The sequence below is a fragment of the Melanotaenia boesemani genome, chromosome 8 (assembly GCF_017639745.1).
Source record: "Melanotaenia boesemani isolate fMelBoe1 chromosome 8, fMelBoe1.pri, whole genome shotgun sequence".
In the NCBI taxonomy this organism is placed as follows: domain Eukaryota; kingdom Metazoa; phylum Chordata; class Actinopteri; order Atheriniformes; family Melanotaeniidae; genus Melanotaenia; species Melanotaenia boesemani.
Window position 1 is genome coordinate 18,517,732 of NC_055689.1, and position 13,995 is coordinate 18,531,726.

The 13,995-nt window shown below is 39.9% G+C and overlaps 1 protein-coding gene across 2 annotated transcripts in view; it reads left to right on the top strand.

Annotated features, from left to right (window-relative positions):
• Positions 1 to 13,995, top strand: part of kmt2cb (lysine (K)-specific methyltransferase 2Cb) — an 83,808-nt gene that overhangs the window by 34,553 nt on the left and 35,260 nt on the right. For both annotated transcript variants that reach the window (XM_041993633.1, XM_041993634.1), the window contains exons 11-15: positions 5,369 to 5,544; positions 5,686 to 6,038; positions 8,742 to 8,822; positions 9,117 to 9,835; positions 11,716 to 11,835. In XM_041993633.1, the coding sequence (XP_041849567.1) occupies positions 5,369 to 5,544; positions 5,686 to 6,038; positions 8,742 to 8,822; positions 9,117 to 9,835; positions 11,716 to 11,835 (1,449 nt within the window). The remainder of the gene's footprint in view (positions 1 to 5,368; positions 5,545 to 5,685; positions 6,039 to 8,741; positions 8,823 to 9,116; positions 9,836 to 11,715; positions 11,836 to 13,995) is intronic.

Consider the following 13,995-nt stretch of genomic DNA (forward strand, 5'->3'; position numbering starts at 1 on the left):
GCACAAGGAAACATACCTGCAATTCAGGAGAAGATTACTTTTTGATGCTTTGCATTTGCACGTTCCGCAGTGAAGAAATGACTCACAGCAACTGATTTTTTTTCATTTTTTATTTATTTAAAGGCTTCAGTTCAGCCTCTGCGCCAAAAGATAATGTGGTGTGCACTTGTGGGTACATGCACCACTGTTGCGTTTGATACTCAGCTGACTGGTGAACATGCTACCTAATTTTTTCATGCAGCTGTTAGACTCTGTCGCTAAGGAAAAGGCAGCAGGCAATGAAATGTCTTTATATTTGGCTTTTCTGCTTGATTCCATGGAGTAGCATTACAAACCACACACAAATTCTTGAAGCTCACTTCTGTTGAGTCATCTTGTCTTTCTGACACACAGATCAGTACAAATTATTAGTCATTGTTTCAGGTTCAGTGCTTCACGTTGTTTCTCAGATGATGATTTTATATTGATATGACCTTAAAAACAGGAGTCCATGCTAGGGCTGGGCAATATATAGAGATTTTCAAATACAGTATGTCGAGACTTTATCAGACGCAATATAGAATGAGGGAATATCGTTTATACCGAGATAGCTTGTTTAGAGTTAAAAGCATCTTTTCTTTTATAATAATAATAATAATGGATTAGATTTATATAGCGCTTTTCAAGGCACCCAAAGCGCTTTACATTGTGTGAATCCATTATTCATCCACTCCTCACTCATACCTGGTGATGGTAAGCTACGTGTGTAGCCACAGCTGCCCTGGGGCAAGCTGACGGAAACGTGGCTGCCAGTCTGCGCCTACGGCCTCTCCGACCATCACCGAACATTCATCCACACATTCATACACCAGCGATGCCAACACTGGAGGCAAGGAGGGTTAAGTGTCTTGCCCAAGGACACAACGACAGATGACTGCGGGAGCGGGAATCGAACCGCCGACCTTCCGATCATTGGACGACCTGCTCTACCGCCTCAGCCACTGCCGCCCCAAACAGCTTTTGCAGTTTGCACAGCTGTATTTTTGTTATGGTCATTGAAAAGTATTTTTTAATTTATTTTGTTTTAGGAGCATTTAATTTAATATAAAGGTACTTTAATTTCAGTCAGCTGTTTTAATGCACATGTGCTGCTGATCCTTAATAAAAGTATATTTAGAACTGAAGGGTGAAAATTAGAACTGTCTCTTTGGTTACTTGACCAAAAAAAAAAAAAAAAAAAAAAAATAGAGATATATATCGTATATCATGATTCAGGTAAAAAAAATATCGAGATATAAGATTTGGTTCATATCTCCCAGCTCTAATCCATGCTTTAGAAAATCTCTTACGTGAACTGAGTGAGTGGTCAGTCAGCTAATTTCTTAAGTCATAGCTTACTGACTGTTCGTGCTGGTACACGTTCCATGAGCAATTATTGAGATGGTGTTGTAGATTTCTTTTTTTTTCTTTTTTTTTTGTAAGAATATCTGTAGATTTTCTTAACAGCGTCCCACAAAATGTTTATATCAGTCCGACAGTATGTGTGTCTACTCAGTATTCATAAAAAATGCTCCAATACTACAGAACCTGATAACAATGGCAAAAAAATAGGGCTTTCAAAAATAACATGTAATATGTGGAATGAATGCATTAATTTGTTTAATACATAAACAGAAAATTTATTATTCAGTTATTATTCATGCCATATTAAAAATCTGAATTTGGCAAAGAGAAGTTTATTTTAGGCAAGTAGGTGCCTAGTCACAGGGGTGAATCAAATCCACCAAAAGCCAATTTATCGTACATATTTATGAAGGTTTTCATGAAGTTTTTATGCCTTACATTTAGAATCTTTATCATCGGATGTCCAGAGACAAAATTATTAGGGATGCTATTTTAAAAGTTAAAAAATTTGGCATCAATTTGGAAAGAGCAGGTGATTATTTTAGGCATGAAGATGTCTCATCACAGCTGTGCACACACAAAAAAAAAAAAAAAAAAAAAAAAACTTCCCCAAGATTCTGACAGTTTTCAAACCATACATGTACAGGGCGGCTGTGCGAAAGTTGCGCTGATCTGCCGTTGTTGTTCTTCTTCCATAGAAAGTGATAATAATAAGAAATCTTTTTTCTTTTTTTTTTTTTAAACAAAAAAGACATTTTTACAGTTAATCATTGTGTTTAATTGCAAAAATTAATTGTAGAACTAAGAAATATTGGCATCCCTAATGTATTCTTAAACATTCTACTTTTTGTAGATAAAAATGTCCCTACAGTTTTTTTGTCAGTTTTTGTAGAAATATCAGCTTGGCTGGACATTATACCAACCTTTTTAAAGTCATATCGGTATGTTATAAACATGGTATGAAATGGATAAATCAATATAATCCAATAGCATTTAAATTTCCTGTGAAGGAGTTTCTTTATATATTTCTCCTGTTTCTCATGCAACCAAGACCCACCCTCTTTTCCCTCTGTGGTTGTCGGCAACAAACTGAGCTGCACTTGTTTAAAACTTCTACTCATTTGCCAGCTTACTTTGCTATTAAAAAGAAAAAAAGAAACAATTTTACATGTAGCATATCAAAGCCAAACCTGTGACTAAATTCAAGTCCTTGTGGTCCATTTAATGCAGAATGCCACATACTGCATATTTCCATTTAAGCTAGAAATATGGTAATATTAGGCTCTTTCCGATTGTAGGAACCTTTTGCAGTTCCTATAACCTTTTCAGGAACCAGGCAGTTTTTTCGCGCATTCCGACATATAGGAACTAGGGACCAAAGCCCTCAGTTCCTATAACCATTTTAGCTCCTGCTCCGAGGCAGGGTCTGAACGGGGTTCTATAGGAACCCTCATGACGTAGGTGTTTCGTGACTGGTAGCTACGCCCCTTGCCAGATTTCCGCATTTTGTGTCCCCGCCACATTTAAAAAACACGGTTGCACATACGGACAAAAACAACAACAGCAAGCGATAAATGGACCGACGAGGAGGTCGAAGCTCTTCTGACCGTCTACGCCACAGAGGATTTTCAGAGAGGTTTTGAAGGTTCGCAGCGAAATATAAAAATATTCCTGACGATCAGCTCTCAGTCAGATAACGCGGGATAACGCGAAGCAGTGCACGTAGAAAACTCACACAAGACTACAAATAAATTAAAGACCACGACAGCCGGAGTGGGACTAACCGAAAAAACAGTAAATTCGACAGCTTGTACCACCGACATGCCTACTCGGGCAACGCCGCAGCAAATGACTCCTGCGTGCGGCAGGAAAAGCCAGTGTGATATGCAGAGCATACACACATATACATAGTTATTTTTGCTCTGCTGTATTCACTATAAAAAAAAATAAATGACTTTGTAAAGAGTCTGAAGTATTCAGTTTGTGTCTGTTAGATGTGCTTTGGCCACATCTATAAAATATTAGCTAAAAAAAATATTGAGTAGTTATTAACTTATCACAGCTATGAAATATTAAATAATCCATCTTTGGTCGCTACATTTTAAGTCTTATCCCCGGGTGTAAATTACATTAGTTTATCAACTTTATAATATGCTCCATATCACAGAACGAAGTTTATCATGTTTAACCAAGATCTGGCATCAAATACTTGTGGACACAAATTACACACCTGTAAACATTTCACCACCTCTTTTTATATTTTTACCTTCATATACGCTAAATCTGTGTGACTATGTCCTCATAATTCTAAACCATAACTCAGCCACAACCAACCCTTCAGTGACGGATAACTCCTCCACCTTTCTACTGATGATTCCATAAAACACACAAAGCTTTATAGCAGATGATGAGATCTTTATTTCGCACATAACACAAAAAAAATGAAAAAAAATTAAATGGTGCATTATCTATGGAACATTTTCTCTTTAAATGTGTACATCATGTATACATGTATGTTCTGTCTGTGGAACTTCCAGAACATGATGCTTATTATGAAGAGGGGTGTAGTGATTAGCTGGAAGGCAGGAGGTAAAGCATCCAGGCTGTTCTTCATCTCATTCAGTATCTGCAGCAGGTGGTTGTGTCCATCCTCTCCAGTGCAGCTTCAGGCGGCCACAGATGTATTGAAATGTCTCCCTGGACATACAGAAATTCTCTATCCACTGCTCATTGGTAAAATTGAGAACAATCTTTTCCCACTAGTTATCAGCTTTGCTCCGGACCAGCCGGACGGTGAGGAGTTCAATGAGCTGCAGCAACGTCTGAAACGCAGAACACGAGTTACAATAAACCTGCTGTCTGAAATATTTACTTGTTGTAATCTGCTCAACACAGACAGTAGAAAACCGTCTGAAATATTTACTCATAAGACACGTATACAATCGGCGCATGTTTAATAAGTTAAACTTACACGTCGTCTCCTTTGTCTGCGGCGTATCTCCTGCGGCTGGATTCTTCATCTTCTGACTTTCAGGAGCCTTCCAGCCTCGACGTGAGACGCCTGGTTGTATCGTCCATCAGTAACATCTCCATCAAGCAGAGCATGAACACTACGATCTCTTCCTTCTTCATATTAGCTTGCCGTGTTGTTTTGTTTTTAGCGGGTTTTGTTTTGTTGTTATGTGGCGCTAAAGTCACACATCACTGTCGCAGACGTATGCGTCACATCGGTCCCTCTACCTCCCCCAACTCATGTGCAAATGCGACATGAAGCAGTTCCCCTGGAGAAGGTAGTTCTTAGAACTAGGACAGTTATTAGAACTGCGTTCTTAGAACTTCTCTGTCGGAATGCGCCTATTATTTTCATGTCACCTAAACCTCAAAACGTCCTATGTAGTAAAAATGCAATAATACTACAAATGTATTTATTTTTTTACTCATGTTTTGTAGCTCTGTTTCACACATTTTGCAGAAAAATTATTGCTTTAACATAAATGCACTGTTCTTGTTTTCAAGACCAAAAGAACAAAATGACGTCATTTTGTTCTCAGGGCCCTGGTTTTGGAGTTTTTGTGGCTTGTTCTGGACACAATCAGCCTAGCAGAAATATCTCAAGGTATTGTGTGATTGGTCGTCCATTTGAGGTGGGCGTGGAGGTGAAAAAGTAGGAAAATGTGTACAACACGTGGCATTTAAAAATACGGACATCACCGTGTGCACATCCCTGCCCTGCCACAGACGAAGTTTGTCATTAAATATGAAATCACAAGGTTAGTTGCTCATTGCATACTCACCTCATAACCTCCTGAAGTCCTTGTCCTCGAGAACAAGAACAAAGTTCTATCCTCTTGTGGATTATGTAACAGACTTGAGTCTCTACAGGTTTCATGCTTGTCTGCCACTTTATGAATGAAGTTCTAGGTCTGTATGTTTATACTGTACTGAGTCTGAATGGCTTTGGTTGTCGTGTCCCTTTTGTCTTCAGAACTGCAGAGTATGCATACAGTGTGGAACACGCACCAGCGGCCAGTGGCACCACACCAGCCTGCTGTGTGAGAAATGTGTCCAAAACCAGGACCCTGCTCTGTGCTGTTCTATGTGTTCTTGCATCCTGGACCCTGAGCATCACAAAGACTTACTATTCTGCCAAACTTGTAAGCGGTAAGGAACATATTTTTAATTTATTTTTTGTATTATTGATTTTTTTTTATTTTTTTTTTATTTATTCTGGACACTTGGAAAACATATGAATATTGAGATGTTGGTCAAATAGTCTCCTAAATTCCTTTGCACCCCTTTCAGATGGCTTCACCTGGACTGCGAGCGTCAGAACTCAGGCCAAGCAGAAATCCACCCCAGAGAGGACTATGTTTGTTCCAACTGCAGGCCTCCTGCTGCAGAGCAGGCGCTACAGGCAGAGGGTATGGACATTGGCCCAGAGCTCAGCCCTAAGCCAGCCCCCATGCACACAGACACTGAGACTGCCCTACAGCTGGCTCAAAAGCACACAGACCTAGAACCTGGCACTCAGCTGCCCCCTGAAATGCACAATGACCCCAAACCGGAATTACTTGCTGTTCCATTGCACTCAGATCCAAAGCCTGTTCAGGCTACCGTCCAGGAGGAGAAGTTGGCCATGTCTGACCAGAAGCCTGGTGGGTCTTTGTTTGATAAAGCTCAGATATATGCACATAATATTCTGATCTTTTTTGTCTTTTTTTTTTTTCTTCACTCTAACAACCTCCTCCTGTAAATCTAGTGTTTATATCAGCATATTTAATGTCTTTTAACTGTACGGATAGAAGAATTTCCCTCTTGGTTCTACAAAGTCATGTCCACATCATACACCAACCACCAGGTTATATTATGAGGTCTTTGTGATTCAGAGCTTCAGTTTTGGTTATGTGCTCATCAGTGCTAATGTTGTTTTGAAAGTTGAAATATTCAAGCAGATGAAAGAAATGAAAGAGTTGTGTGGATTAAGACCAGAAAGAGGTGATTCCTCTTTTAAAAAAGATGTTTTAGGGAACATTCAAAAAGCCAGATTATGTCCTAGTAGCAGCAGATTGAAGCAGCACTATTGGTTTTGCTATTCTGTGATTTTTGAATATTTAATTTGCTTTACTTCTTACTGTCTCCTGAGAATGTGGTGTGCACTGCCTCTGGTTCTGAATGAAGAACTGATCATCATTAGAGACCACGTAACTTTTATATGTTAAATGCTTATCCAAGTTAAATAGTGCAGCTAACCATGGAACTTGAGGAATAGATGGGCAGTGGAGTTGTCTGCTTTTAATAAACTTGCAAATTGATTAACTTTGCAAGTTAATAACAACTTGCCTTAGTGACTTAGATTTGACCAAGCTTGCTACTGATACTTGAGTTGAATTGATAAGCCAGCCTGAAAACATAAGCTCAAAATAGTTTTGTTGTTGCATCTGAACCAATTTGTTATCATATTGTGGCTACCAGTAGCAGGTTTTAATAATGAATTAAGACAAGCATTATTAATAGACCTACTTAAACTGGATTCAAACTGTGACCTGAGGCCTTTAATTTGGGGTTTCAAACACCTTTGGTTGAATAGAAAAGCTGTTTTAAAGAGATTATAACTGCTTTCTTAACTGCGTTTTAGCAAAAGTATTTAGAAACAAAACACTTTTTTTTTTAAGTTGAAATGATTATGCAGACTTAGCCCTTAACTTAAAATCCAGCTAAAGGCCTGGATATTTGTTATTTTAGGGTGTTCAGAAACAAAGGCTCCGGTCCAATAATAAACTCTTTTCTCTAAGCATTGTCTGTTCTGACAGTTGCAGCATAGCTTTAATTCATTATGGTGCAAGCTTTTCGGCAGTTACAGTTGCAGGATCTGGATTTAAGGATTCAGCTGCATCTAAAATCTGGTTCAAATGAGGTTTGCCAACACTAGAGTTTGATTTGGAAAAAAAAAGGAAAATAAGCTGGGGAATGCCAGTGGCAGCTATGCTGCCTACTCTTGTCTCGACTGCAGACTTCACTGACTACAGATAGGAAAGCATGATGGTGATTATATCACAGATCTCCTGTCTGCTAACCTGCCTTGGAGCAATGCTGGCTCACTCATTACTGCTCACAAAGCCTGCTTGCTTGCTGTGTTCACATACACACAATTCTTTCATTTTGAGGACTTTTTTCCGGTATTCATTCACTGTGGGAGTGTGTGTAAAGGCTTTTGAATCGGTTGAATTGAAAAATGTAGTTTTCACTTAGCTCTTTGGGTCGCAATTAATATGCTTCCCTTAAAGTTATAGAATTAACTCATTTTGATATAGTATTTGTACATTATTAAATTTAATTTTGATCATCAAAAGAAAATTATTTTTTCATATTAATTAACAAATGCAATACAAAAGCAGTTCTAAACCAGATAAATTCATCTCTTGCCAGGATTCAACACTACTGTGGTAGGCTCTTGGTGACTCTGGATTGGTGATGGTAAATGCACTCAGTAAAGGTTAGAGCTGACTTTAGGTCTTTGTTGAGCTTAAGCTGTCTCCTAATCAAAACTGTGTAATTTTTCTGTGTAGGAGCCGGAGGTATAGTAAGCAGCACATTAATGTGTGTGTGTGTGTTCAGCTTGGTCAATAGCTGATGGCAGAAGATGCTTGCAGGCCGATCTCCCTAATTGACTTTCTGGCATGATCACCGGATGAGCACCTGCAAGCTGCACAGTCATGAGCCCAGAGCACACAGGCCCTGGGATGTTGGTTGTCATGGTTACTCCCTTCCCTGGCAGAGATGCGTAGCAGGTGCATGTGTGTGTCAGGATCAGTGTGACATGGGAACTTGTGGAGTGAACTGGTGGGTGCCTCCTTAAGACTAGGCTATCTGTACTGTCAGATGGTGTCTGGCAGAATGTTGGCTCGATATCTGGATCCTTGATTGCCAGGAATGACTGGTTCTATTCATGCCAGTCAAGTTAAACGCACTGATGTCTTTGGTTCACAACCAAATGGGGAGGGAGGACACTACAGAACCAAATAAAGTGAGAATGTAGGGGACATTAGATTAACACAGAAATGTGGCCTATGAGTAAAGCTTTCCTCGTAATTAAATGCACTGTGACTCCTTGTTACTCAAAAGCCACCCCTTATCCAGTAGCACTTCCGTTGCTGTTTTCCAGTTTTACCAGTAGGAGATGTTCACATCTTTATCCCTAACTTAAATTTTACACCTTTGCCTGGTCTTTTTTTTTTCTTCTTATTCTTTTGCGTTGTCAATCTTTCCAGAGTATAACAGCTTGCTGTCAAGGTCATGTCTGTTCATATAAGAGTATCTTTTCTAGATTTAATATTATTGGTAATGTACCTCTGCTTTAGAAGTCTCAGGGGAAGCAGACACTGTGGAGACGCAGGTTCCTGAACCGTCTGTCAGCAAAATTCCAGCAGAATTCAAACCAGGTTTGTACATTAAAGCAGTTAAGTATTCTGTCTAAAGTGTGGGCCCTCATTGGTTTACATAATAAATAACAGATTGAAGTTTATTCACACTGTTAAACTGCTGTGTAAAGTTGTTGATGAATGCATTTAGTGAAGGTTTCTTATGTATGTTTTCATTAAATCTACATAATTTAGATTGATGGCTAGTGCTGATTGATCACTTGAAACCTTTAGCAATACAGTGTAAATACTGAAAATTATGTAAAGTTATGTACATTGTGTTCTCATGAACACTGTTTTTTCCCCTCCCCACAGAGTCAAAACCAGCAGCTAGAGGCAAGCTTACATCTACAGAAAGTTCTGCATCTTCAGCGACTCAGAGCCAGGAGTCTTTTCCAGCCCAACAACCTACTGAGGCACCGCAGACCCAGGATACCACATTGCAATCCAAACCAGCAACTACAGAGGCCTGCCCTGAGCAGGGCACGGTCAACCCCAGCACAAAGGATTTTAAGGCCATCATCTCAACCACCAAAGAACCAAGTACTACAGCAGTACCTTTAATAGACCAACAAATTGAAGTCACACTACCCCAGCCTTCAAGTATGGATGTAGTCAAGGCTTCTTTCCTGGAAACTGCTCCAAAAGAACTCAAGGAGAAGAATGAGGGTATATTTCCCATTACCCTGACAGACAATGTTAAGCCCACAGCTTCTAATATGTCAGAGGAGATGGACACCACACTGGACAGCAAGCCCAATCTGTCATTTCCTAACTTGTCTTCAGAGCAGAAGCCCTTCAAAACATCTGTGGAAAGACTAGCTGAACTGGTTTCTTCTCCCTCCCACTCCTCCCATCTGGTCCGAGGGACACCTCTCAGAGAACTACCCCAGACCCAGATACTACCTTCATTGAGTGACCACAGTAGTGTGATACCAGCAACAACCCTTGTGCCATTCACCCCAAAGATTGGCATGGGAAAGCCAGCCATCACCAAGAGAAAGTTTTCTCCTGGGAGGCCAAGAGTGAAACAGGTATGAACCTGAACATCATTTCATAAGGATCACTGATGTGTGTTGGCACTGTCTGGCTGTTTCTGCCTTATTCAATGTCCCAGTCCAAGAAATAAACCAAAGGAGCTCAGTTTTATAATGAGTTGCTGGTACCTTGTGTACTTCTTGTTTCTTTGTCCTATCAGCTTTACACTATGAAAATAGATTATTCTTTCTAGCCCGGGGATGGTTGAAGTGGTTTTTATGACAATATATTGATATATAATGATATATTTTGCTATTATTGTTTGTAGCTGTTTCTCAGTAAGTTTTGCTTTGCAGTGCACTACATGAAGAACAGAATATCAAATACTAGTTTAGCTCCACTTCCTACTCTCTTCTCACATTTGTCACATTGTTTATACATGTTGCTGTGTAGGTATTCTCATCAGTCTTTTCATTTGACTTCCATGTCACAAACATGTACCAACTCAGTATTTTTTGAGGATGAACATTCATCAAGCCACAAATAAGAATTACCATTACTACACTCTGGTATGCTCAACATTACTCCATCAACAGCAATATGTCATTGTGGCTGTTTTTAAACATTGTATATCCTTATATTGGTGTCTTTCTGTTCTCAGACTACCACTGACATTAAATGTATACTCTTCAAGGAAAATTATGATAGGAATTGGATAACACCCCTGGCTACTATATATTAACAATGATGGGGTTTAAGACACACAAGTTCAATTAATGTTTTTTTTTTTTCTTTCTTTTCTCTAGTAATATATCAAATCTTATTAAATACTACAGGGCCCAAACTGATTGGTTACACAAGGCCTGGAGAAATCTATACCAGCAAATGAAACTTAGCTTATATTAAATCCAGCATGCTTTTGGCTGTGTTCATGTTTTGCTTTACTGATTTAGCTCCTCGTTTGGTCAACTAGTCCTTTAACGTAACTGCTGTTGCGAGTCATAGGATTTTTTTTGTTTCGTTTTTTCTTGTTAAACCTTTAAAATCTGGCTGCTCGCAATGCCACTAACATATTTGTGCTGTCCAATTTTGCTTGGAAAAACTGTCACTTATAAAGTTGCTCTTTGAACTAGCTGCATGAAAGTATTATCTTTAAAACTTAAGGTTTTGGCACATGTGTGGCACATCTGATGTTTTCTAACCCCTTATGTCCACCGGGTGCGTGTCTGGCGGTTTTGTTCCGACCTCCATGGCATGTCAATCGACACCGGGTGCACCGGGGAGCGCCTGCGAGGGCAGTCTGCCTAGCTGGATCCGCGAGATCACAAAATCACAGGAGAATTGGAGACTCTTGTGATTCTGCACTTCCAGGATAAACGTCTTGTCCTCCATGATTTTTTAAAAGAAAAAAAAAAAGCACAGAAACCCCCTGACCGGTTAAAGACGCAATGTTTACATGGCTCAGCAGCATAAATCTGCACGGGAGCTGTTATTTTGAAAAATGCCACAAGCTTTTCACACTGCTCCCGTGTCTGATTCCCTATCTGAACTGCTGAGTTTGATGCGTTCTGGGTGCATCCTCCATCAAAAATAGACACGCCGCGTAAGTTTAGCGGACAACGTGCTTCTGGGATGCTTCTGACACACCGTGGGGCACTCGGTGTGAACCAAACCATTGACTAAAAAGGCTGCAAATAGGAGTGGAGGCCATGGCGTAGCTGTAACATGGCGCGCACACACCCAGTGGAAATGAAGGGTTATTCTCCTGCTTGGATGGGTGTGCACTGAGAAATTAAAAAAAAAAAAAAGTTTCATTAGAAGTTCACTACATTTCTCTAACATCTTTTCTTTGTATGTTTTGTTTTTAAGTTGCTGCATTTTGTCGCCCTCCTCCCTCCCTCTCTCTCACTCTCTCACCCATCCCTCCTTACCTTAGGGTGCATGGAGCCCCCATAGCAGTGTGAGCTCACCCTTGTCCTGGTCACCAGACCAGCCAGAGGGGTGGGACCCAAAGACCAGGCAGTCCTCTGGCAGCCCCGGCTGGAGCATCAGAGTGGTAAATACAGTGGCTCACCAAAGATGGCAGAGCAGTAACTGCCCCCTATGCCCATACTGTTGTGACACACACTCCCTGAGTGTTCCTGATTGTCACTGGATATTGTAGCCAACACTAGTAATTATTGCCACTTAACTGAGAGGTGGAGTCAGAAACCAGTGTCATGGCTAATGACTCGATGAAGTGGAACTAAATATATGGATATATTTAGTTTGCAGTTAAATTGAGTTCAAGAATGTGATACAATGCATTTTACAGTCTGTTCCAGGGTAAATATCTTATTCAAACCATTTTCTGTATTTCTATTTCTCATAAATTTGTCTACAAGTTTTGGCAGAGCAAAAAGCCTTTAGTTTTTTAATGCCACGTCAATAGCCTTTACTCTAAAGGCTTATTAATGCTCTAAGCTAAATACGCTTATACATCCAGACGTAGCTTTCTATTCGTCACCTGCATTCTTTGTGTGAGCATCTTGGTCCGTTTTCAGAATGTTTGCAGATGCGTACCCCAACAAAACCATGGGGGCCGGGTTGCACAGTATAACTGTTCTGTGACCAGCAAAAGTAACAAAGATGAAGAAAAAGCCACTATGCATTAAATGACTGCACAGACCATTGCTGTCTACAGTGCTGCCTCTTTTGATGCCTCTTCCTGAGTATGTACATTATCATGATCTGCTCCACTGTCACTATGTTTGCTGTTGTCTGAAACTGGTGTTAAAACTTGAAGTGAATGCTAAACTCTGCACTTTCCTGTATGTATTGCAACCATGTCAATGTAAAGGACGCATGGATTATGTGCGGAGTGATGTTTGACATGGATGTACCTCTTTATTGTTTTTGTATAAAGGGAGCATGAAGGCGCAGTGCTTGGTTATTCTGTCCCAGTACAAGTTAAACACCATTGTTTGTCATCACTGGAAAGGTGGGGCCTCAGTTTGGAAATTGGGCCAAATGTGGGCCAAGTATGAAGAAACTTTGGTGTGGGCTTTGGAAGGATCAATGAGACAAAAGTTCAGCAGTTGTGATTAAATTAAGGTCTCTGTAGGAAATCTGCCGAAGGTGCCATGAACCATGCATTGGTAGAGGCTTTTTCCCATTCATAATTGTTAGCTGTCTGGATAGGCATTTTCATTCATTCATGAAAATATCAAGTCAAGAATAAGACTTTCCGTCCACTTCACACTTCTAGAGTAAATCCATGATTTCTTAGAAAAAAAATGTTGTGTACTGCTAACAAAATGCATTGAAATTGCAGTTGTGGTGGTAATGTTGTGGAAGGGCTCGTTGTTTTTGCATAAGACCCCTCAGATACTGGCAGCACTTTGATCATGATGTACATTAAGGGTACAAAATTAATAGATGACACCAATCGCCACTGCTACAGTGTCGAAATTATCAAAAAGCTAGCCTGCTTGATTATCAGCTGGATAAGCTACGCTTTCTTGGCTTGTTCCAAAGACCAAGCTTTCAGTCCGTAAGTTATTTGCATTATGTTCCTGAGATGTAAGTGCAACAACAGAGTGTTGGTATGTGCTGCAGCTAACAGGAATAAATAAATGAATAAATAAAAGAAAAACCCTCCGCTCATGACCCTGCCATGCTGTGCTCCAATGTTTTCTTTCCTCCAATGGACGAGAGGGGTGGCTCACAGGGTTTGCGCAGATCTTTTCAACATCCACTGCATTGTCATCTGTCACCACTCAATGCTTAATTGTACTGTTGGCATTGTTGATAAAATAACAAAAAGAAACAGGAAAGTGTTGCTACATTGGGCAGTGACTGACATCTGTTTTTGATGGGTCTGTGGATTTTTTTTTTTTGTCTGTGTTGGTAAGCCATGGGGGAGTGATAGCTTGCTATGGTGCCTGCATGACTCATTCTGAGCATGAACTACACACGGGGCAGCGACTTGAATAGTGAATTAACACCATCTGCAACAAAATACACAAACATCATTGACACAACTCCCCCCCATTCTTCACAGTTTTTCAGTACTGTTATTAAAACAAGTTAGCCTGCCACTAAGGTGTGTGTGAGAAAGAAAAGAGACCTTTGCAAATAATTGAATGTTGCGCTTGCCAACTTTAATTAGTAAAATGAGGAGTGGTCATTGTTCGATATATATATATATATATATATATATATATATATATATATA